This window comes from Pagrus pagrus (genome assembly GCF_965226575.1).
Source record: "Pagrus pagrus genome assembly, chromosome: 13".
Lineage (NCBI taxonomy): Eukaryota > Metazoa > Chordata > Actinopteri > Spariformes > Sparidae > Pagrus > Pagrus pagrus.
The window spans coordinates 26,779,522-26,804,346 of NC_140197.1; the positions used below are offsets into that span (position 1 = coordinate 26,779,522).

Genomic DNA, 24,825 nt, shown 5'->3' on the forward strand with positions numbered 1-24,825 from the left:
GCGGGATCTCCCTCTGCTACCACAAACTGCAGGTAGAGGTGTGGTGTGACTTGTTACAGGTTTATCTGCTGGTGCACACACGCAGGTGGACGCCTGAGGGAGCACCTTTTGACAGGTAACGTCAATAGAAATATATCCTTCACACCAATATGAGAAAGAAGGCTGCAGGAGCTATTTATTTGTTGCTGTTTTACTAATAATATGTTGTGTTGTATTGTATAGAATTGGACTATTCTAGATATTTTCTTTATCCAGGTAAGACTGACAGAAATAGCTTGTGAGGTTATGTGTTTAGTTTAATTATTAGCTGGTTTAGCACATATAGTTTTTGCATAAGTGGTATTTTTTGTGATTATGTGGGCACCTGATGTTGTACAGGTAGAAGAGCAGGTATAGGACCAGCATGCATCTGGGTGGGCATGTGTTTTTTCCCCTTTTTTTTTTTTACCATAGGAAGAGAAGCATGCAGGAACCATGACTTCTTTATGTTTTTGCTTGCTTGTTTTTGGAGAAATAAATCCTAAGTGGCCACTAAAAAGGCAGACCATAGTTAGTGTTGACACTTGGAGACCACCACAACCCTCACATCCCTAGGCATCTTATTAGTCAAAAAAAAATTATAAACATTGTCTTTCATTAAAATACAAGATTAAATCAAACATCAGCATGCTAAGTAAATAACATGCATGTTTATTCGTTTGTTCTCCATCTGAGCTCAACATGCAAAAGAAAAAGAAAAAAGAAAAAGCAAGGCATATGATGGTCACATTGTCAAGGAAGGATTTCTTTATATAAGAACTGTTCATTTCAGCCTCTGATAACAATTGAGTTACTGCCTATTAAAGATCAGCAGCAATGTCAAAAACCTGCAGATAAGTTGCTTATATACCTTACTGCACATTGCTAGCCTGCAGCATATACAAACAGAATACTGTATGAATGTAATATACTGTTATCTATGCAAAAAGGAAAAATGGAAATTAAATTGGGAGAAAATGTTAATTGTTTGCTTATAATTATAGAGACTCAGAACAGTTTCTTTCCAATTGTTTGTGAAGTGTTTTTCCAGTAGCACCATCCCCGCTGGAAAACAGAAATCTCAAGAGTGCCGCATCACATGATGTTGCTCAAAGTTACAAGAGCACTCCAAGTGCTCCACCGCAGTAACTTTGTAAGACGATTACCTCTCAGCTATTTTAATCTAATTATGAAAGAAACAACTTCTTCCTAGTCAGTACTTTTTCCAGTCCTGACAATTCAACTCTTAAAACAGGGTGGGTATGATTACAAGCATGTGGCCTTTTCCATTTAATACTTAATCACATTCTGTCATAATGAATTCCCCCAAGATACACAGCTTCCACATACATTACTGGAGTGCAATTCAAATGTGTCAGGTGATGTCTGAATAAACCGGAGTTTTGCAAGACACTGCATTTAACTGGTACAAATTCATTTTTATTACAAGAAAATATAAGGAAACTTTCAGAGATCTGAAGTGACTAGCTTGTCACGGACAGAATTGCTGGGACATAATTCACAAACACTGCACACATAAGCAGTGTGGAAATAGGAAACATTTCAAATGTCTTGCTGCATACCAAACAATTTGACTGCACTAAGAAGGATAAGAAGGCCCTCAACAATGCTGACTGAAACAGACATTTACATTATCAGCCTCAAAAACTGTTAGCGAGCCATGTTAACACCTGCAACTGTAACAACAAAAAAAACAACAAACAGGAATTAGGAAACCTTCCAAGTAAGCATTTACTGCTACTGAATAATAAGTTGTTTACATTTCTTTTCATAGTCCTCATATTATTCAACCAGACATTTAAGCTGTTGCTCGAGTGCAAACTGTTCCTCAAGTGTAGTTGAACCATGATACAGATACAACACCATTTTTAATATTTGGATAAGGACATATACAAGTTATGAAATCTTTTAGAAACATTGGGTTTTGCAAGACTCCCACCTACTGGTGATCCTCAAGCCAACAATGTGAGGCTTGAATGCTCAGCTCTAAATGAATGCTCCCTGTTGAAGAAACTATGCTCCTCCCCTGTGTTTTCTAGGGCAGAGCTTCCTGTCAAAGAAATGCCTCTGCATTTGCCTCTGTGGTTTGGTAACAGTGTTTTTACTGTTAACACATTAACAAAATGTTATTTAGAAACAAAATTAAACTGCATTAGATTTCAGTTACAGTTACAATGGGGCCACATATGAGTATTTCATAACAGCAGGCTGCTCAATTGTTCAATTATCTGCAGTTTCATACTTGAGAAAGACTGACACCACATGGCCAAAACGAATACAGGCTCATATCTTTGCTGCGTGTACCAAAAAATCCACCAGAAAAATACTTGTGTCTCTTTTTCACTCATGTCACAGTCTATAAAAATAAAGTGAATGCAACTGAGCATTAACACAAATGTAAAAAGGAGCCTATTCAATGTATACAAGAGAAATCAGAAGAACGTCTCTTTCAGTCTTCTTTAAGCCCTCCAAAGACGGCTGTGGGGACGCTCTTCTGCTCAAGCTGCACCTCTGTAAAGGCCAAAAGGAGAAGACAATTAGCAGATGCATGATCATGAATAAAACATTTCTGCATTAATGTTTAAACAGACACCAAATGTTTCGGTTTTACGTTGAGGCTTGATCACTCACCATCCGGTCCCTGGTCTTCATCATCTTCATCCTCGTCATCATCAATGTCAATCTCATCAGGATTGGCTTGTTTGGAAAGCTCAGCCAACTCACTGCGAGATGTGTCACTCCTGCACAGATGCAGAGAATAAGACTTATGTGCCAACATATCCTTTGGAGCATTAAGTCCAATTTTATAGAAGATGAACATTTTAAGTAGAAGAAAGTAGACTTTCTAGAGATACATGGTTCTCACAGGACAAGGACCCTACAATCAAATGATCCATTGATTAAACTACCCAACAGGATATACAGAAGTTGAAATGAGGTCAACCTAATCATCTTCGGAAGTAAAATGCAGCATTCACAATGCAGAGGTAATATAAATCCAAAAACATACCAGTAAAAGATTTAAATTCAAAATGAGTACTTTAATTTTCAAATGCAAGTATATTTGGTTTTTAATAGTTACATACCTTTGCTTACTTTTAATTAAGGTTATAAATGCAGGACTTTTACTTGTAGTTGAGTATTTTCACAGTTTGGTATTTATTAGTATTTTACTTTTATTAAAGCAAAGGATCTCTATACTTCTTCCACCACTGCTTTTTCACAGATACCTTTCACTGGAGTATAAAGGAGACAAAAGACATACCTGACAAAGAGGATCTTCTCTTTGAGCTTGGGTTTGTCTTGCTCGGCCTCTGCAGCAAGCTGCTGAGCTTTCTGCTCCAACATCTTCATGTCATCAATTCCCATTTGGCCTGGAGCAAGATCTGACACTGGATACAAGCCGTAATAAAATGGTTGGACACACACAGTAAACCTTAGCCCTAATACATTAGTACATTGATACTTGGGCATTTCTGGGGTCTAACTTTAGGATTTGGGTCAATAGATAGCATGGCTACCATATCAATGTAATTATATTGTTATTAAATATTAACATCCCCCGGATGTGCTGTATAGCCTTTACAGATAATGGTACAAGCCCAGGATGACCTTGTCAGCTGCTAAGGAGTTTGCAAGCATTCTTACCAGTGCCTGTGGAGCTTGTTGTGGCCTTCAGCATCTGCGAGGACATAAAGTTGACCTGGGTATTGTACGTTGCCTGGACACTGCGTTTGATCCTCAGCATTTCTCTAATAGTGTCTTCATTTCCATGGCGGATCTCAAATTCTTTCCAGGTCTGCCAGAAATTTGCAGTCACCTGGAAGATCAAGTTCATAAATATATCAAGAGAAGTTATGACATGCACATCACTGATTGAAATGTCACATTTAATTCAGAAACAGGCAATAGCAGGAGTTGTTTTATCTCACCCTGGGATCACAGATCTGGGAACAGTAGGAGTAGATTGCTCTGGCTCGATCAATTTCACCCAGTTTACTCTCCATGTCAGCAAATCGCAGGCACATGTCCCTCGAATGCTCATCCGGAAGGACCTGTATGAGTACAAAGGTACAATTTAGATTTTAGTTATTGTTATTTGAAACGAACAAAGGAGAAAAATGTGTGTTATTTAAAAGCTTTATCTATTGTATCCTAAGTTTTCAGGCATAAGAACAAATCAAATAGGGCTAGCCTAATTTTATGACACTAAGGAAAATCCTGCAAATTAATAAAAAAGTAACACTAGATAACTTTATAGTACCACTTCACAGCAAACCTTGTAATTTCAGAATTAACAGAAGAATTTGAGTTATAACCCACAGATAATAATTTAAAAGCATGAAAGTATTGAAGAATTGTTATTTTTCCTCCAGGACATGTGTGAATCTATGAAATGACATACACACACAACGTTTGTCTCCTATTCTTGGGTGTACAGCATGTAGCTGCAGTACTATTATAGAGTACAGAGTACTGGAAGTACTGATTAGTCAAAGCAATGGTTTGAAGATTTTCCAAGACAAAATACACTGTTAAAGCCACCACAGGTATGTTCATTAGATTACTAAAAGCCAAGAAAATGCTAACATTGATGATGATTATCTTCAGTATTGAAGATGTACATGAACAACCTGAAAATCAAATTAATTCAACAGAAAAGATGCTTCAGTATGACATGTTGTCATATTTGTCAATGCTTTTACCATGTACCTCAATAGCTTTCTGGTAGATTGCTCTGGTGTATGTGACTCCATAAATTTCAGCTGCTCTCTTGATGTAGATGTTGAACATGTGATGCCTCTCCTCACTTTCTACTGCCTGGGTTGCTCTTTCATAGACAGCCATGGCATGTCGTGCCAATCCATATCCCTCTTCCAATTTGGCGTACAAAAGGTAAATGGCTGGAAAGGAAGGCACAGTGATACATTCGGCTTCAGTACATGTCATGAAGAAAAAGTAGATGTGGAATGTGGAATATACAGTATACAAGTCAATGCAATTCTAACAAAGCTACGTACTCTTGGCAAACTTGGCAGGGCAGCCATCCAGGGCTTGCTCAAATAAATCTCTAGCTCTCTCCAGCTTCTTCCCCCCATAACGATCAATGAATTTGGTGAGGTAAGTGTTCCAGATGTCATAAACATTTGGCCACCTGAAGAGAGCGATACCACGCTCATATGCCTGAAAAGGTATTGAAAAACACATAGAATTGGTTAAATGTGTGGTATGTTAACAAAGGCAAGTATACATATTGACATTAAATGTTGGTCTAGTTAATTAGTTGCATGTTCTTACTTTGAAGCTTTCCTCAAAGTAGTTGTGCTCTTCAAGGAACATGGCATAATTGATGATGATCTGTGGCGTGGCGATGCGGAGGTCAATAATGCGGTCATACACTGCTTTTGTAGACTACGGACACATGAAAGGAACATGGAGGAAGAATTACAATAAACATATACAACTCAGAGACAAATGAAAGGTCTGATTTTGATGACAGACAAAAGCACACAGTGGATCAGGATTCTAAGACCAATACCAAGAACTAAGCATTTTCCTGCCATGTGATGTATACCTAATTCATTGCTGTGGCTCACATGTAGTAACATATACAAAGACATGTAGAGAACATACCTGGAAAGTGCCAAGGCTCTCCTCCAAGTCTGCCAGCATAGACCAGACCTTCAAGGATTTGTAGACTCTGTTTTGGACCGGCTCAGATGCGTCAAAGTACTCAGCTTTCTTGGATGGGATGGCTGTAGCTTTCTATATTAAAATATTTTTTTTTTAAAAGTAAGACTTACAACTATGTGCACAAAGCATTCAAATACAAAGTGGTCTCACATTTAAAAGGTGCAATCAGTAATAGTCTACTATTTTCCTTAAAATTGCCATAATTCATGAGGGACAAATATTGCTGTTTCTCTGTAGCTTAGATTTCACAATCTAACAGGCAGAGCTGTCCTAAATTTATTTTGCTTTCAATACTCTAATATCCAAGTGCCCTAAACGACCCTGTGTGCACTATGCATTTGGTTTAGTTTACCCCAAACAAAAGTAAAAATCTGTGCAATGTCTGAGAGGTGGAGCAAAGCAACCAACAGTAAATAACGTTTTTGCTAGTCAATAACCTAGTCAATAACCAGCCTAAGGTCTTATCGATGGAGTACTGTTTCAGTTCCCAGGTGGTAAGTTTAAAAAATTATCAGCTTAATTTTGATAGTGAATATGTTTTAAAATAACACTGGATCACATGTTGTTGTAGTTTCTCAGTTCAGCCACTAGATGTTACTCAATATCTAGTGTAAATGGTACTACTTTTCTACTGACTGCACCAGTAATCATGACTGCAGAGAAGATACAAATGTCTCACCCTCAGTATGCGCAGTGCCTGTTCATAGTTCTCGTGCCGGAGCTCCATCTCTCCATATTCACACCACACTGCAGCAAGGTCATCCACCTGCTTGTAGTTCACCTTGGTAGCCTTCTCAAAAATTGTCCTGGCCTGAGAGATAGACAGTCAACTTAAAACATATCAAGAAAAGAAAAAGCATTTGTCCTGATTTGCTCTGAGTATCCAGAAGCCCTGTGAGAAGACCTCAGTAACTTACATCATCCAGCTGCTCATTTTCCTCATAGAATTTAGCAAATGAAACCCAGAGAGAGTGAGGCTTCCCTGTTGCCTTCATTGGATCCACAGTCTGTACGGCCTCAGTGTAGGTGTTGATGATCTGAAGAGGATCGCACAAGACTGAGATGCAGAAGTTTGTGAAATTTGATACTACTATTAATTGTGTGTGCATTGTTCCAAAAACTCACCTGCCGTGGATTGCCCTCATACAGTTTTACCCGCTTGTGCCACTCATGGACATTATGAGGATTCTGCCGCAGCAGCACACTGTTCAACAGGAGGGGGCGCCGGGCTATCAGCTGCTCAAAGCGGGCCAGTCTAAGCTCCAGGTCGACGTCATCTTAGAGAAGAGGGACAAAGAGTAAGGTATGCGTGACAAGAATAGTAAACACAAAGACTGTTGCCAATATCAATGAATCCAAACACACCATCTTCATCCTGCCCCATCTCAGCAGTGGTCTCCATTTTCGCTGCAATCATGCTCTCTTCAAACTGGGCATAGCTATCAAACACTTGTGTGAAATCCCTTACTGTTACCACTGTAAGGATGGCCTCTTCATATACATCACGGGCCTGAGAAAGAAAAGAAACACCAATAGTCACAGTCAGTCAGTCAAACCAGAGTTAAGTCTATGCAAATGAGCCAACTAGCTTGATACAAAGCTGGAGGGAAAAAATGTGTTAAAATGGAAACGGACAACTTTCCAACCCATAGCTTTTCCATGTGTATTATTGGCAATGCTGTAGTAAGACAACTGGATTGCTTTCCGTTTTCCTCAGTATCAACAACACAGGACAAGAAGAGATTGTTCATTCATTTAGTCTATAATAGAGATGTGAAATCAGACAGTAACGATGTCTGACAGTCAGCCTTCATTTTTCCAAGAGATTTCGTGCTTGGTGGCAGACAAAAGCAAGGTTTATAGGGAACCAATCTAAAGGCCAATGGTGCCATTATTTCATAACTATTAAATTGTGCAATCAACATTTACTTCATAATGATGAGTTAAAGCCAAACAACTATTAACTACGAAAAATCTATTGCCAGTTTAAGTGCTATGATGTGCAGAGAAATTAAAGTTATTCAGAAGAAACCCACCTTCTCAAAGTGGCCACTCCTGATATAATAGTCAGCTAAAGAGCACCAGAGCTTTCCAAGTTGGTCTGTGAAGCGAGTGAGGCCTCCTCGGATGATGGCTCCTACATTCAGGGAGGTCACCTTATCAGGGTTCTGAGAGATCAGGTCGCATAGCTCATGCCACAGCTGTCCAACAAATAAACACAGAAAGAACAATTATCCACTTTCATGGTCAGCTTAAAAAAAACATGCATATTTAGAGCTGCTTGGGATGAGGAGAAATTCTTACTTGATAGTTAGATTTGCCCTCTTTGGACACAAAGCTTTCATCATTGACAATAGCTGCTAGTCGCACAGCTGCTTCATCCAAGCGGCCAACAGACCGCAAGTAGTCAATGTATTCCTCAGCATTCTCTGGAGAAAGCTAAATGGTACAAAGAGCAGAAGCACATATTTAGGGAATTAACATTCATGTAAAAAAAAAGTTCACTTACATTTCAAGGTCATAATCTCTTGACAGCCTCCCATTTCACATATAAATAGTAATCCTTTTTTTATATATATATTTTTGTATATGATTTTTAAGGAAATGTGTTTGGCCTCCTAATCAACATAAGCGCTCAATATAGTATAAAGTGGTAATAAAGCCTTCTTTGTCATAATCCAAAAGATGTTTCATCAGTCATCCAGAGTGACTTGGAGAAGCATCCTCAAGATGAAAACAGCAAATCTAGTAGCCTTTGACTTGGCAGAGAATCCACATCACATCCATTTTCATTAAGTTGCCATTAAAGGTGCACGCATACAACTGAAAGCTGCGGTATGCAACTAGTTTGTGTACTATACTCTCACCTTGAGGTACCTGCGGTACACCCGGATGGCTGTCTCAGGCAGAGGCAGGTTACGGACAAAGCGGAGATACAGAGGCCAGATCCTCGGGTGCTGAGTAACTGGAAGAGCTCTGAGTGCGCGGTCAAATGTTTGCCGACTTCTTGTTATCTTGCATTGAGACACAAGGAACTGGCAGTAATCAAGCCATATTCTAGGCATCTAGTTAAAGGAAAAACATTCGATCAGTGTCAAGCACAACTTCCAGATGACAATGTAATATTCTTTTGTATTGTCAAGTGGTTCAATATGGAGTTATATAAGAAGTATTACCTTATGCATGAACACCAATGCCCTTTCATGGCAATTATTCACCTCTTCATAGCCTGGTTCAGTGGTACATTTCCCTTTGACTTGTTTCCGCCTCTCTCTCAGATAATTGTACCACAGTTTATAGCTGTCAAAAAAGGGTTAGATCGTAAGCAATAGTAGTTGTACAAAATCTTAGTTCACTTGGTCATCTTGATCCTATCACCTAAATGAAAGTCAAGGTACTTATCCAATCTTTCAACAACAACAACAACAATCCTAGTTAAACGTTCAATCTCAGATTTCAAAGCTAAAATATCCTTGCATGTTCAGATGTGGTTGCAATAATATGTGGATTTTAATTACAAGGTCGACGCTTTCTTTATAACGTTGAGTGTATGTTAAATTACCTGCCAGGCAGCTCTTTCAGAGCCCGCTCATAAATCATGTTGAGGGTGGATTTTGGTCCATTCTGCTTGAATTCAATGTAACGCATCCAGCACTTGACTGAATACGGGTTCCTGATAATCTCCTCCTCATAAGGCAGATCATCGTCCTCCTAAGAAAGCCAGAAATCACAGCACATAACATTTCAAGTACAACTGTAATAACTTTTGAAAGAGTTGCGTTTGCTAAAGCTAACATTAGCGAGACGGCATAACGTCACAATAACGTTGACATTTTTTCATCCGTAGATCGTAAATTAATCATTAGGAAAGTAACGGTGATCGAACGAAGAACTACTGTGAACTCGGAACTTCAATAATTCAACAACAATTTAGGAAACGAGCATGTCTGACAACAAATCTGTCATTCGTAGCAACAAGCTATCTTCAAGACTGCTACAGCCTAGCTAACGTTAGCACTCCAGTTAAAGTTAGCTCGCCAACACTCGTTGACAACAAAGGCTGTTAGACAACAATTAAATGAACGTGTGTAGCTTACAAACATGACATCGGGTTTTCCATTTAGCGAAGGCATTTCTTCCAAGAAAGATTGGCCGTTAGCGATACAAAGTAATGCTAACTGTAGCTAACACTGGCTTGCAGATAACTCAAAGCGTGTAGTCCTTCAATAGTACTTCCGGCTTCGTCACATGACGCGCACATGGTACGTCCGTCTCATGAACGTCTGCTCCGTGTTTCGCCAAGGGGTTGTGCTTTCTCTCCGGTTTGTTATGTTGCAGAATTGCAACAAAATAACACAAAACAAAAATATCACTGGCCTGATTTTCATGAAATTTAGCGGAAGGGCAGGGTCGAGCATGGTCCCAGGGAGAACCCACTTGAATTTGGAGCGGATCCGAACCACAGGGCCGATACACTTTGATGTTTCTGTCAACACTTCATGAGAAATGTTAGTCAGCTGAAGTGTGCACAGTGCAGAACTGAACAGAAAGTCATTATGGCTCAAGTGACAGCCAGGATGAACAGGCCTACAACATGTGCATGTTGTACTTGTAAACAATCTTTTCGACCACGACTTTTTAAAAACTCTTATTAGGGGGTAGCTTTTTTTCCACAAAATGTTATAATGAAGCCACCTTTTAGCAAATTTAGACTATTGTTTTACTGCAAGGGTAAAATGTTTGTCTACATTATGAGTCATCATTTTATTATTTTCCCATTAAACTGTGTAAAACAAATATGAACAGTGAAAGTGTACTGCAGAAAATCTTGACACGTTTATGACTGCTAGATACAGATAATTAGAGCTGTGTGAGTAAATGAGATGCAGAGATGTAAAGTAGCCTAAATACTATGGTGAGTTTCCAAATGTTACCGGGGCTGTAAAGTCCGTTTGGAAAGGTTAAAAGGTTATAAACGCTATTTTTTAATGCGAAAACTATTTATGTATAAATGAATGTAAGTACTTCTGAAAGGCATTTGTTTAGCTGCCGATTGTTTAGATTATATAGGTTGATTTATTTTGGAACCAATGCCAGCAATGTTTCAAAACCAGAGACACATAGTTTTTCAAGGACACTGAGTTTCCATAACAGCAACAATATCCTTAGAATCAAATGTAGCACAGGGATAAAGATCTTTGATATCTGAGTGGGACTTAATATAGGTCTTATCTCAGCCCTGTTGGCAAATGTTCTTGTCCTTTTAAGGCAAGGTGTAATACCACTTGAACTTTATGGAAAGGGCCTTACATCCAGTTTTATTAGAGGAATATGAGATGGGCCAATGTCCTGCAACCATATACCAGCACCACTTGAATGCTTCTCCAAAATTAAGTTCCATTCCTGGCTATGAGCATGTCTAATTGCAAGGGTAAGTGGAGACGGTCCGTAGAGACCTCTCATTATAAAATGGTGAAATCCTTCTCTAGTTAAGTCAGAATCTAAATTTAAGTAAATTATTTATTGGAGCAAAGTGGTCCAAAAACATGTGTATGCATTGCACGGCATCTATTTTGGGACATACTTTGGACATTACCATCACACTTACACTTTATGAGCAGAAAGTCCAATGTGTCTCTTTTAAACATGTTGCATGATATTACTAATATTACATGACATTTTCTTCAAAATATATATACGGTATGTGAGGGACTTCAAGTTACCATGTGTTATTTTACTTATATTGGTGATACTTACCAATGATATTTAATTTTACTACATTTTAAAGATCTGAAATGTGGACAAGCTCTGACACTCAATACAAATGACATTTAAGTTCATCTTACTAATGGCAAAAAGGGAAAAGGCAAGGCACACTCCATTAATAGATTTAAATGTGTAGTTGTCAACTAAGATATGTTTCGATCTTAATGTTTATTATACAGTGTATGATGTACAACATGTAAAATGCTTCAGGTAATAATGCAATTTGAAACACTTGTATTTGCATATTTTCTTTCCAGTGTTAGTTTTAATAAATGTACTAAAATTCTGAACGAGCTTGCTTGATTAATCTAACATGTTTAAGTTTTCTAGTTTTCTTGTGATTTGCTATTTTGACAATTAAGCAATCTTATTTCTTAAACACAAGAAAGACTTACAAAACTGGCACTGTCACAAGATAGGTCTAACCATGACAGGGATGCTTGACCAAATCAAGAGGCAGACTGCTGCTGACCAGGCAGTTCCAGTCTCTATAAAAGCAGCAGCAGCTTCAGGCTCCTCTGAGAACTGACAGAACATCACAGGTTAGTGCTTTTTGTGTGGTTATGCTTACATAATTTCCTTTTACTTAAAATTACATAAATGTCGCGACTTTGTTAACATGTTTTCACATGTCTTCTATACTTACAGTGATAATGATAGTTATCAAAGATTTTTGCTCTCTATCTTAACGCAAAGGGGCAAAAAGACATTTTAAACTCCTCTTGATAATTTATGAAGAAAAGCTTTACGGTGAATCTGTTATTTGATCAAAATACATTGTAATCACAGGAGAGGCTATGGAAATGGTCTTTAGTGGTCTAGATAATCTTATAACTGAAGTAATTGTAAAGGCAAGGCATGGTGGCTTTTTTACACAGTACACTGAACAGAGGCAAGTCAAAGTGCTTTACACATAAAAAAAAAACATTGACATGACACAAAATAAATTAAGATACAATAAAAAGGAAGTTTTAAAAACAAGATGGAATTAAATAAAAAAACAAAGTGAAATAGAATACAAGTGACAATTACAATGCAGTAATAAAAACTTGTGGCACCATTAAAGTTAGTTAAAATAAGTTAAAATTCATGTAGTGATTGCTGTTTACTGTTGTGAGCACTAGACTGTGGAAAATAATTTAGTTTTGTGTCCTTTCTAATTATTATCTCAATCTTTCTTTAATAGCATCGTTACACAGCAACAGATCTGTGCCACTCAGTTGGGATAAACTGAGGTAAGACATGTCTACAAAGCTCCATAATATTCAGATACATGACAATAAATTATATTCAAAGTAATTTAAACTCTTTCTCTTCGTTTCAGTCCTCAATAAAGTGCCACCATGAGCACAGACGCAGAGATGCAGCAGTATGGGCCTGCGGCCATATACCTCCGCAAGCCCGAGAGGGAGAGGATTGAGGCTCAAAACACTCCATTTGATGCCAAAACAGCATTCTTCGTGGCCGAGCCGCAGGAAATGTACCTTAAGGGTAAACTCACCAAAAGAGAGGGTGGCAAAGCCACTGTTGAGACACTTACAGGAAAGGTAGATTGATGCTTTACTTAAAACTTATTTTGAACAGTGAAATAGGATGAAATCTATCCCATAAAATATTATTTAAACTGTTTTTTGTTGTTGTTTTTTTTCCTATTCAGACGATCACTGTAAAAGAGGATGACATCCATCCCATGAATCCTCCCAAATTTGACAAGATTGAGGACATGGCCATGATGACCCACCTCAATGAGCCTTGCGTGTTGTACAACCTCAAAGAGCGTTTTGCATCATGGATGATCTATGTTAGTGTTTAACTTCACACTTAAATCAGCATGAAGATGAACATACAAATAAAAATTAAACATTTTTACGAATGTTACTTTTCTCTACATTCTACATTCTCACCCACTACTCTAAATGAAGTTCGGATTTAAATGATGATATAAATGTCAAACATAGAAGCAATGAAGTTTAGAGTGAACTGTCTTCTCTTTCCAGACATACTCCGGCTTGTTCTGTGTCGTCGTGAACCCCTACAAGTGGCTTCCTGTGTACGATGCTCAGGTTGTTGGGGCATACAGAGGCAAGAAGAGAGTGGAGGCTCCACCCCACATCTTCTCCATCTCTGATAATGCCTATCAGTTCATGCTCACTGGTAAGATATTGTGTTTTTAGATGAGGGCATATAAGTTTACCTTCACTTAACATAGAAAATAAGACACAGCAGATGTGACCTAAAATGTGACTGTGGGTCATATATGGTATTTCATGAGACATTCAAGTATTTGTTCTTTTCAGATCGTGAGAACCAGTCTATCCTTATCACGTGAGTAATTTACAAATAACTGAATAACATTACAGGACAATGACATACTGTGGGTAGGTAGGTAGGTATGTATGACTCAAGATATCTCTCTCTTTCCCCAGTGGAGAATCCGGTGCCGGAAAGACTGTCAACACCAAGCGTGTCATCCAGTACTTTGCAACAATTGCAGTGGTTGGGGGTGGCAAGAAATCAGAGCAATCAGCTGGCAAAATACAAGTAAAAATGCTTGTCTTAAATGAAAAAAATGGAAAAGAAACAAGAATAGAACTTTGTTCTTAGAGTTATTGCAGGGGGCAACCAAATTATTGTTTGATAATATTTTGAAAGTTTTACTTTTTTCAGTAATTTAGATGTGTCTGAAAATACACATTAACATGAAGATGAACGTGTAAACCCCCCCAAACAGTTACACAACATTGATGATAGTCGACCCATGATTCCTCATACAATCATGTGAACAAGCTAGCCTAATGTAATGTTAAATCGCTGTGCAGCACCTATCCATAATGGCAATTTAGTCAGCTAACTACATATTGTTGAAACACATCGGCCAGTAAGCTGTATTATTAAAGTATACAGACATTCTTGTATGCCACAATAGAACTGACATGCCTGCCACCTGCCTTCCACAGAAATAGTTAAGTTTGAGGATTCACTGTCCCTTCCACATGTATGTTTAAAATTGAGACATGAATATATGAATCTGTCAATAATAAGTATTTTAATACCCTTATTATTGAATGCACAACAACAAGGTATGTATATACATGGTACTTCAAGCTACCTTACACATTATTGTAGGCCTAGTTTAATATTCAACACAATTCTATATAATGTACGTAGATGGGAGTCCCTGCTCTTTTTCTCTAGCAAAAAGGGGTATTTGGCCTGAAAAATGGGGTTATTGGCCTGGAAAATGTTGAAAACCCTTAATCAACATCATGTAATTTTATATCTTTTTGTAGGGTTCGCTGGAAGATCAAATCATTGCAGCCAACCCTCTGCTGGAAGCTTATGGTAATGCCAAGACTGTGAGGAATGACAACTCCTCTCGTTTTGTAAGTGTTGAAAGGGGAAAAAATAAGCCAAAGTCATTTGAGCTGCATATCAAGAATCCTCCTAACTTCAGTCTGTTATGTTCAGGGTAAATTCATCAGAATTCACTTTGGAACCAGTGGCAAACTGGCCTCAGCTGATATTGAAACATGTGAGTCTTTTTCAACATTTTGCTCACCAATTTTGCATTTACACCGTGATGCTAGTTTGGGAAAATGTTTAAGAGACACTTGTCATACATGCAATATACTGCTGCAATCTGACCCTGATCTTTGAATATTAGATCTGCTGGAAAAGTCCCGTGTCACCTTCCAATTGTCTGCTGAGAGGAGCTACCATATCTTCTATCAGCTGATGACCGGCCACAAGCCTGAGCTCTTGGGTATGTTATAACAAAATGAACAAAAAATAAGAGAAAAATAAAGAGTGCCCCCACTCATGCATTTCCTCTGCTTTCTTCCAGAGGCCCTTCTAATCACCACCAACCCCTATGACTACCACATGGTCAGTCAGGGTGAAATCACTGTGAAAAGCATCGATGATGTGGAGGAGTTCATTGCAACAGATGTTAGTTGACAGTAATGTGTACATTAACAGCAGATAAATGTAAACAATAGTAGATTTTCTAAAACTATTTTCTGTGCATAAATTGCAGACTGCTATTGACATCTTGGGCTTTACTGGTGAGGAGAAATTGGGCATCTACAAGCTGACTGGAGCTGTGATGCATCATGGCAACATGAAATTCAAGCAGAAGCAGCGTGAGGAGCAGGCTGAACCAGATGGCAATGAGGGTAATTTCGAAAATAATACAACCATATCATGCAAGCTTTCTGGAGTGTAAAATACAACACTAAGGTATTAAGATAATGTGTATTTATAGCTTCTTGTTTTTCTCTCCATCAGAGGCTGATAAAATCGCCTACCTCCTGGGCCTGAACTCAGCTGATATGCTGAAAGCTCTGTGCTACCCAAGAGTCAAGGTCGGCAATGAGATGGTGACCAAAGGTCAGACCGTCCCACAGGTAATAAAACAGAAGTTTGGTGTTTGGAAAGGGAATATTTACATTTCCAAATAAAAGTATCACACTCATAAATCCACACTAAAATCCTTATATTTAGGTCAACAATTCTGTCAGCGCTCTGTGCAAATCCATCTATGAGAAAATGTTCTTGTGGATGGTCATCCGTATCAATGAGATGCTGGACACAAAGAAGCCAAGGCAGTTCTTCATTGGAGTGTTGGATATCGCTGGATTTGAGATCTTTGATGTGAGTAGGTGAAAAATATGTCAGCAGTTTTAAAATTCTACCTATTTTAGCATGAAATTAAATGGTATTCTGTCATTACAGTTCAACAGCTTGGAGCAACTCTGCATCAACTTCACCAATGAGAAACTGCAACAGTTCTTCAACCACCACATGTTTGTCCTGGAGCAAGAGGAGTACAAGAAAGAAGGCATTGAATGGGAGTTCATTGACTTCGGTATGGACTTGGCTGCCTGCATTGAGCTTATCGAGAAGGTAACATACCACTTTGTTGAATCAGATAGATTTCTTGATTCAAGTGCAAATGTTTGCTTCCTCAGGTAAATTTTTTTCTTACCATGAAATGTAAATTCTTTTCAGCCAATGGGCATCTTCTCCATCCTTGAAGAGGAGTGCATGTTCCCCAAGGCCTCTGACACAACTTTCAAGAACAAGCTGCATGATCAGCATCTTGGCAAGACCAAGGCCTTTGAGAAGCCAAAGCCTGGAAAGGGCAAGGCTGAAGCTCACTTCGCCCTGATTCACTATGCTGGTACAGTGGAATACAATATCACTGGCTGGCTGGACAAGAACAAGGACCCCCTGAACGACTCAGTTGTTCAGCTTTACCAGAAATCTTCAAACAAACTGCTGGCGTTACTGTATGCAGCCCATGGTGGACCTGAGGGTAAGAGCTATTCAGTACAAACTGTTAATCTGTGAGCATACTAAACCATGCAGTTTTTGTGTCGAGATAAACTTGAGCAGAGACAAAGGCAATGATTCAGTGATATTGTTGAAACTTCTTTGGAAAAACAGAGGCGGCTGGTGGTAGCGGTGAGACAGGTGGTGGAAAGAAGAAGGGTGTTTTTTTCAAGGCTGTCTCTGAATGACAAAACACATTTTCAACAAAGTGGAATGCTTTAATGCTTCTATGTTTTTTATTCAGTCCTATTCATGAGATTCAATGTTTTCCAAAATAGAGGCTGCTGGTGGTGCCAAGAAGGGTGGCAAGAAGAAGGGTGGTTCCTTCCAGACTGTGTCTGCTCTTTTCAGGGTATGTATTGTTTCATAGTTTTGGACAACAATTAAAAATCTCATCTTAAAATATTGATGACCTATTATTCTGTGATGCTCATCCACAGGAGAACTTGGGCAAGCTGATGACCAACTTGAGGAGCACTCACCCTCATTTTGTCCGCTGCCTGATTCCCAATGAATCAAAGACCCCAGGTAAGGGGCACATAACCCACATTTGTGCATTATGTGTGACATGGTCATGTAAAGAAATATTTTGATACAATGAGTTTGCAATGTGCAGGTCTTATGGAGAACTTCTTGGTCATCCACCAGCTGAGGTGTAATGGTGTGCTGGAGGGCATCAGAATCTGCAGAAAGGGCTTCCCCAGCAGAATCCTCTACGGTGACTTCAAGCAGAGGTGACTGCAGTTTTCATTATAAGCAAGTCAAGTTGATTTCGTTAGAGGTATTAGGATGGTAAACACCAAGAAAAAGTGGGAGGAAGATAAAAGGAACAACATAATTTTCTGTTGTAGATACAAAGTATTGAATGCCAGTGTCATCCCTGAGGGACAGTTCATTGACAACAAGAAAGCTTCAGAGAAGCTGCTGGGCTCCATTGATGTGGACCACACTCAGTACAAGTTTGGACACACAAAGGTTCATCCTCAACGACAGTACTAACAGATTTACTTGTGTGGTTGTCCCGTTATACCCATATGCACTGAATACTGATTTGCCCTGCTTGACAACATAGGTGTTCTTCAAAGCTGGTCTGCTGGGTACCCTGGAGGAGATGAGAGATGAGAAACTGGCTGAGCTGGTGACCATGACTCAGGCTCTCTGCAGAGGATATGTCATGAGGAAGGAGTTTGTTAAGATGATGGAGAGGAGGTAGGATTATCATTGACTACACAGACGTTTTCTATCCGGGAATTTCAGTAAAAGTAATATTGTGTTTATCTTTATCACACAGAGAATCTATCTTCTCAATCCAGTACAATATCCGTTCATTCATGAATGTGAAGAACTGGCCATGGATGAATCTCTACTTCAAGATCAAGCCTCTCCTGAAGAGTGCTGAGACTGAGAAGGAGCTGCAGCAGATGAAGGAGAACTATGATAAGATGAAAACAGACCTGGCTACTGCCCTGGCCAAGAAGAAGGAACTGGAGGAGAAGATGGTTTCCCTGATGCAGGAGAAGAATGACCTGCAACTCCAAGTGGCTTCAGTAAGTAGGAAACCCAGGAAGTGTAGTTCTATTAGTTATACGCTTCAGAGATAGAACAGTGTTGATCACTGCTGTCTCTTTTGTTTTGTTCAAATGTAAATAATGTAAATGGCTTATTCAGTAATTTTGACTACCTGTTTGAGAATAACAATGCATATCATTAATATTCCCATGGTTAAGCTTAAGTGGAGTATATGTATCACATTTATGTTGAAAATATAGGAAACTGAGAATCTCTCTGATGCTGAGGAAAGGTGTGAAGGGCTCATTAAGAGCAAGATCCAGCTTGAGGCCAAACTCAAAGAGACAACCGAGAGACTGGAGGATGAAGAGGAAATCAATGCTGAACTGACCGCCAAGAAGAGGAAGCTGGAGGACGAATGCTCTGAGCTGAAGAAAGACATTGATGACTTGGAGCTCACTTTGGCTAAAGTGGAGAAGGAGAAACATGCCACAGAAAACAAGGTTGAATTATTTTAAACCCACATTCATTTAAACACAGACCATATGAATATAATGTGATGGAAATAATGCATCTTTCACATCATCTTAGGTGAAAAACCTGACAGAGGAGATGGCATCTCAAGATGAGTCTATTGCCAAGTTAACAAAGGAGAAGAAAGCCCTCCAAGAGAGCCACCAGCAAACACTTGATGATCTTCAAGCAGAGGAAGACAAAGTCAACACTCTGACCAAAGCCAAGACAAAGCTGGAACAGCAAGTGGACGATGTAAGAAAACAATTGTTTCGACTGTGTCTTTCTATTGTCAAGTAGCTTGTGTTTTAATTGATATTCCATGATACAAATTCAGAATAATATATACTACTTGTATTGACACACTGTCATTTGAATACCTCAAATCATTTATCATTAACTGTCATGTGATAGCTGGAGGGATCACTGGAGCAAGAGAAGAAACTTCGCATGGACCTTGAGAGAGCCAAGAGGAAGCTTGAGGGAGATCTGAAACTAGCCCAGGAATCCATAATGGATCTGGAGAATGACAAACAGCAATCTGATGAGAAAATCAAAAAGTAAGGTTTTTGATTTAGGTTATTAATCCTCTTTTCAGCATCTCAAACATTACACTCCAACAACAGTACAAACTGTGACAGTGAAAGCTTTCTTTGTATCCTCATCAAGGAAAGAATTTGAAACCAGCCAGCTCCTCAGCAAGATTGAGGATGAACAGTCTCTCGGTGCTCAGCTTCAGAAGAAGATCAAGGAGCTCCAGGTGACATATCAAACATACAGTACATACGCTGTTACTCATGCAAATCAGACTCAGTAAATCAAAAACAACACATTATATTCAAGTCAATAAACCTTCTTTCATCAAATCTAGGCTCGTATTGAGGAGCTGGAGGAAGAGATTGAGGCTGAGAGGGCTGCTCGGGCTAAGGTTGAGAAGCAGAGGGCTGACCTCTCCAGGGAGCTTGAGGAGATCAGTGAGAGGCTCGAGGAGGCTGGTGGAGCAACAGCTGCTCAGATTGAGATGAGCAAGAAGCGTGAAGCTGAGTTCCAGAAGCTGCGCCGTGATCTTGAAGAGTCAACCCTGCAGCACGAAGCTACCGCATCAGCTCTCCGCAAGAAGCAGGCAGACAGTGTTGCAGAGCTGGGAGAGCAGATCGACAACCTCCAGCGTGTCAAGCAGAAGCTGGAGAAGGAAAAGAGCGAGTACAAGATGGAGATTGATGACCTCTCCAGCAACATGGAGGCTGTTGCTAAATCTAAGGTGAGTCGTTTGTTTATAAGCAAAGGATTTATCTCTCAGTCCTTAGGTTTAAAGATACTAACATATACTTCTTTTCAGATGAATATGGTAATTAAGTTAGGATAACATCCTGTATTGCTTAAAAGTTTTCAAGTATAGGACATTTATTTTTGATAGGGCAACTTGGAAAAAATGTGCAGAACTCTTGAGGACCAGTTGAGTGAGCTCAAATCCAAAAATGATGAGAATGTTCGCCAGCTGAACGACGTTAATGGACAAAAAGCAAGACTGCAGACAGAGAATGGTGAGTCATCTAGCCACTTGTAAGTAAATGTACTCTGTGGGTGGATTCATCATTTTCACAAATCTCATTTATACATTGTCATTCAGGTGAGTATTCCCGGCAGCTTGAGGAGAAGGAAGCTCTTGTTTCCCAGCTGACCAGGGGCAAACAGGCCTTCACTCAGCAGATTGAAGAGCTGAAAAGACACGTTGAGGAGGAAGTCAAGGTATTATGATAACTATATTCTCCACAATACACATCATAAATAAAACTAATAAAACAAACATCTTATAGAAGCTATCAAGAATGTTTTATGATACCTCAAGTCCCTTTTTAAAATTTATGATATGACATGACTGGAAATAAATAAGGTCTCTTGCCATCCTTAAAAGGCCAAGAATGCCCTGGCTCATGCAGTTCAGTCAGCCCGCCATGACTGTGATCTGCTCAGAGAGCAGTATGAGGAGGAGCAGGAGGCCAAAGCTGAGCTGCAGAGAGGAATGTCCAAGGCCAACAGTGAGGTGGCTCAGTGGAGAACCAAATATGAGACTGATGCTATCCAGCGCACTGAGGAGCTGGAGGAGTCCAAGTATATAATCCTTTCTACTTTTTCAAAGATAAATCAATTTTTGCTATCTTTGTTCACTTAAGCACAAATAATTCCTCTTCGCTACAGGAAAAAGCTTGCCCAGCGCCTGCAGGATGCTGAGGAATCCATTGAGGCTGTGAACTCCAAGTGCGCCTCTTTGGAGAAGACCAAGCAGAGGCTGCATGGTGAGGTGGAGGACCTCATGATTGATGTGGAGAGAGCCAATGCTCTGGCTGCCAACCTTGACAAGAAGCAGAGGAACTTTGATAAGGTACATGAAGATTACAAAGAAAACAAAGCCAGATTTATTCAAATTAAAAATAAAACTTTTTATTCATCAATACAATTCTAGGTCCTTGCAGAATGGAAACAAAAGTTTGAGGAGGGCCAGGCAGAGCTGGAAGGAGCTCAGAAGGAGGCTCGTTCTCTCAGCACTGAACTGTTCAAGATGAAGAACTCTTATGAGGAGGCTCTGGATCACCTGGAGACCATAAAGAGAGAGAACAAGAACCTGCAGCGTATGCCAATCTTACTGTATTTAATGTAACGATCATAGTCATTGTAAGGGTTCTTCTTTGACCTCTAGTAGTGTAGTCTATGAGCAATATTTGGTCGTAAAAGCACTAACACATATTTCCAGATGTAATCTACACGTATAGTTCTAACTATATTTGACTTTGGTTGCTCTACAGAGGAGATCTCAGACCTGACTGAACAGATTGGTGAGACTGGAAAGACTATCCATGAACTGGAGAAATCCAAGAAGACTGTAGAGACTGAGAAGTCTGAAATTCAGTCAGCACTGGAGGAAGCTGAGGTAAAATCTTGCTAACATTATTGGACCACTATGATAAAATACATGGTTAAAATGTAACCATGTATTCATTTTGAATTTATTTCTGCCAAAAATACCTTTTGTTGTGTTTGTGACTTTTTAAGGGCACACTGGAGCATGAGGAAGCCAAAATTCTCCGTGTTCAGCTTGAGCTCAACCAGATCAAAGGTGAGGTTGACAGGAAGCTGGCAGAGAAGGATGAGGAGATGGAGCAGATCAAGAGGAACAGCCAGAGGGTGATTGACTCCATGCAGAGCACTCTTGATGCTGAGGTCAGAAGCAGGAATGATGCCCTGAGAGTCAAGAAGAAGATGGAGGGAGACCTGAATGAGATGGAGATTCAGCTGAGCCATTCCAACAGGATGGCTGCTGAGTCCCAGAAACAACTGAGGAATGTCCAGGGACAACTCAAGGTGATGTTTGGAATATTATTTAATATTAAAAGCAAGGAAAAAAAGAGTGCAGACGGTTCAATGTTTTGCACTTTTTCTTTTGCTGTCAGGATGCCCAACTGCACCTTGATGAGGCTCTCAGAGGACAGGAAGACATGAAGGAGCAGGTTGCCATGGTTGAGCGCAGAAATGGCCTGATGGTGGCTGAGATCGAGGAGCTGAGAGTCGCTCTGGACCAGACAGAGAGAGGACGCAAAGTGGCTGAGCAGGAGTTGGTTGATGCTAGTGAACGTGTCGGACTGCTTCACTCTCAGGTGTGTTTTCATTAATTCAAAAGAATTGTATCTAATCAAAGATGTGAGGCACATACCAATAAACACTGTCTATTCTTGGTCAATATTCAGAACACCAGTCTTATAAACACCAAGAAGAAGCTGGAGTCTGATCTCGTCCAGGTTCAAGGTGAAGTGGATGATGCTGTTCAGGAAGCAAGAAATGCTGAAGATAAAGCCAAGAAGGCTATTACTGATGTGAGTTAACACCTTCAAGAACTGGTCTGCTTGTACGTGTTCAATAAGTTGTGATTTTTTTCAGAACACACTGGAATTAGACACTATTTATCATTTCAGGCTGCGATGATGGCTGAGGAGCTGAAGAAGGAGCAGGACACCAGTTCTCACCTGGAGAGGATGAAGAAGAACCTGGAAGTCACAGTCAAGGACCTCCAGCACCGTCTGGATGAGGCTGAGAACCTCGCCATGAAGGGTGGCAAGAAGCAGCTCCAGAAACTGGAGTCCAGGGTATGAACTATATGTAAAAATTTATGATAGGTCGTTTTTGGAGGCACATCGCTTTTATTATACTTTTTATTACTTCTACTGAAATCTTTTCGTGGAAGACTGATATATTATTTATCATCACATTACAGGTGCGTGAGCTAGAAGCTGAAGTTGAGGGTGAACAGAGACGTGGAGCTGATGCTATTAAAGGAGTCCGCAAATATGAGAGGAGAGTGAAGGAGCTGACATACCAGGTAAGCTGAACTGAAAAACTCCCCTAACCACCAATTCATTCTCTATTCTTCTTCACATACTGTATAATCTTGTATCTGTACAGACTGAGGAGGACAAGAAGAATGTGCACAGACTTCAGGATCTGGTTGATAAGCTGCAGCTTAAAGTCAAGTCTTACAAGAGACAGGCTGAGGATGCTGTAAGTCAAATACATTACGTGGCACATCATTGACAGCTGATTTAATAATAACATCACTATTAACTGTCTTGTAACTACGCCAACATATCTCCAAACACTTAACAGGAGGAGCAGGCCAACACCCACATGTCCAGGCTCAGGAAGGTTCAGCATGAGCTTGAGGAAGCTCAGGAGCGCGCTGACATCGCTGAGTCCCAGGTCAACAAGCTGAGAGCCAAGAGCCGTGACGTTGGAAAGGTTTGTTTTTAAAATTATTTGATGCTGTGACCTTTCACTGATGACAGTGTGAATCAATATCACATCTTGAATGATACCCAAATAATAATAATAGATTTTCATCTCTTTTTTTTAGTCTGATTCTGCTGAGTAAGTGTCATCATCCTTGAGGTCTTTCAACAGAGTTCATACAATATGAACCATGTTGGGGGCTATTTACAATAAAGACGATAACTGTCATCATTATCCTGAATCCTGTCACTTCCTTTCTGACAAATAATTCATTTGGTTGACCAGAGAAATCAGTCCAAAACTAAGTAGAGCAATTAGCCATGTAATGTCATATGGTAGACTATTTGCAGCACGGTACTGATCAACAAGCGAAAACCATTTTCAATATGGTACAAGAATAATACTTTCAGGGGTTTTAGTAATTATAGTAGTAATTTTTTAAAATACTTTTTGGTTTAAAAACAATTGGCACTTTTAAAAAGCTTAGTTCTTCCATTGGTGGCATGGTTTGTGAAACACTGGTGATGTTGTGGCGGTACTGGCAGTAAAATGCTTACAAACCAGCCCCAACCTACATAAAAATGTAAACAAAAATATGTATATCTAAAGGAAAATGTCAAATGTCAACTACTTGTATAATAAACAAATACCTCTTCAGGGGATAATCAAAAAATGCCTTTTCCCCGATGAAATAAAATGTGAAAAACTGAAGCGTGCAGTCTGCAGTGTGTCATGGGCAGATTCAGAATGAGAGTGAGTCCAACCTGGATGCCATTCCCCACCTCTCTTTAGCCTTCACAAAGGGGCGTCGTTAGACCGTGATTGACTGGGAGGGGAATGCCCAAAACAAAAAAAAGATAGCAAGTCTTACACGATGGGACTGCTACAGCTAGGTCACCTACGATGAGTCATCCGTAAGCAGTGCCTCATACTTTTCTGGACCGCTCCTCTGAGCTTTCCAGATATCCTCATCTGTCAGGGGAAAAGGAACACATTTCTTGTCACATGCCAGGGAAGGTGAATACAATGCCAGGGAGGCCAGAACAGTGGCCTGCGTTAGAGGTGCATTGTTAAACTTACCCATATGATACTCCGTGAGTAAAAACATATACATATTGGGGTGACCAAGGACAGGAGGCGAGGTCAGATGGCCTTTGAGACACTGAAATGCCCTCTGACACTCATCCCTCC

The 24,825-nt window shown here is 39.7% G+C and overlaps 2 protein-coding genes across 3 annotated transcripts; one reads left to right on the top strand and one right to left on the bottom strand.

Annotated features, from left to right (window-relative positions):
- Window positions 1-1,432: 1,432 nt before the first annotated feature.
- Window positions 1,433-12,741, bottom strand: xab2 (XPA binding protein 2). Of its 2 annotated transcripts, none has more exons than XM_084370871.1 (19): window positions 11,895-12,741; window positions 9,296-9,444; window positions 8,910-9,033; window positions 8,601-8,798; window positions 8,038-8,172; window positions 7,770-7,934; window positions 7,099-7,243; window positions 6,859-7,010; window positions 6,651-6,770; window positions 6,413-6,544; window positions 5,674-5,805; window positions 5,338-5,451; window positions 5,061-5,223; window positions 4,753-4,943; window positions 3,972-4,094; window positions 3,688-3,859; window positions 3,305-3,431; window positions 2,671-2,780; window positions 1,433-2,550 (listed from the first exon to the last, which is right to left on the bottom strand). In XM_084370871.1, exons 2-19 carry the CDS (start codon window positions 9,379-9,381, stop codon window positions 2,489-2,491), a joined length of 2,451 nt encoding a protein of 816 aa, XP_084226997.1. In that variant the 5' UTR covers window positions 9,382-9,444; window positions 11,895-12,741; the 3' UTR covers window positions 1,433-2,488. The 2 variants fall into 2 exon arrangements, with proteins under 2 accessions (XP_084226997.1, XP_084226996.1); XM_084370870.1 differs by lacking the exon at window positions 11,895-12,741 and adding an exon at window positions 9,831-10,394.
- Window positions 12,742-12,827: 86 nt separating this feature from the next.
- Window positions 12,828-23,867, top strand: LOC311267673 (myosin heavy chain, fast skeletal muscle-like). Its single transcript, XM_084370867.1, has 39 exons — window positions 12,828-13,046; window positions 13,157-13,300; window positions 13,497-13,653; window positions 13,797-13,824; window positions 13,926-14,040; window positions 14,790-14,882; window positions 14,968-15,031; window positions 15,164-15,262; window positions 15,344-15,447; window positions 15,536-15,674; window positions 15,787-15,905; window positions 16,003-16,152; window positions 16,234-16,404; window positions 16,510-16,816; window positions 17,112-17,185; window positions 17,274-17,361; window positions 17,450-17,567; window positions 17,685-17,808; window positions 17,906-18,042; window positions 18,125-18,380; window positions 18,603-18,845; window positions 18,934-19,110; window positions 19,270-19,415; window positions 19,525-19,615; window positions 19,727-20,116; window positions 20,273-20,399; window positions 20,486-20,604; window positions 20,771-20,967; window positions 21,055-21,238; window positions 21,320-21,485; window positions 21,660-21,784; window positions 21,907-22,215; window positions 22,305-22,508; window positions 22,599-22,724; window positions 22,824-22,994; window positions 23,123-23,227; window positions 23,311-23,406; window positions 23,512-23,643; window positions 23,759-23,867. Exons 1-39 carry the CDS (start codon window positions 12,843-12,845, stop codon window positions 23,774-23,776), a joined length of 5,817 nt encoding a protein of 1,938 aa, XP_084226993.1. The 5' UTR covers window positions 12,828-12,842; the 3' UTR covers window positions 23,777-23,867.
- The last annotated feature ends 958 nt before the right edge of the window (window positions 23,868-24,825 follow it).

Excerpts from the sequence above, each read along its gene's own strand:
- xab2 (XM_084370870.1), bottom strand. The coding sequence starts at position 9,866 with ATGCCTTCGCTAAATGGAAAACCCGATGTCATGTTT. Across the intron at positions 5,806-6,412 it reads AGGCACTGCGCATACTGAGG|AAAGCTACAGCCATCCCATC; the intron begins GTGAGACATTTG and ends ATTTTAATATAG. Across the intron at positions 5,224-5,337 it reads ACTTTGAGGAAAGCTTCAAA|GCATATGAGCGTGGTATCGC; the intron begins GTAAGAACATGC and ends ATACCTTTTCAG.
- LOC311267673 (XM_084370867.1), top strand. The coding sequence starts at position 12,843 with ATGAGCACAGACGCAGAGATGCAGCAGTATGGGCCTGCGGCCATATAC. Across the intron at positions 16,405-16,509 it reads GCATTGAGCTTATCGAGAAG|CCAATGGGCATCTTCTCCAT; the intron begins GTAACATACCAC and ends AATTCTTTTCAG. Across the intron at positions 23,228-23,310 it reads TGAAGGAGCTGACATACCAG|ACTGAGGAGGACAAGAAGAA; the intron begins GTAAGCTGAACT and ends GTATCTGTACAG.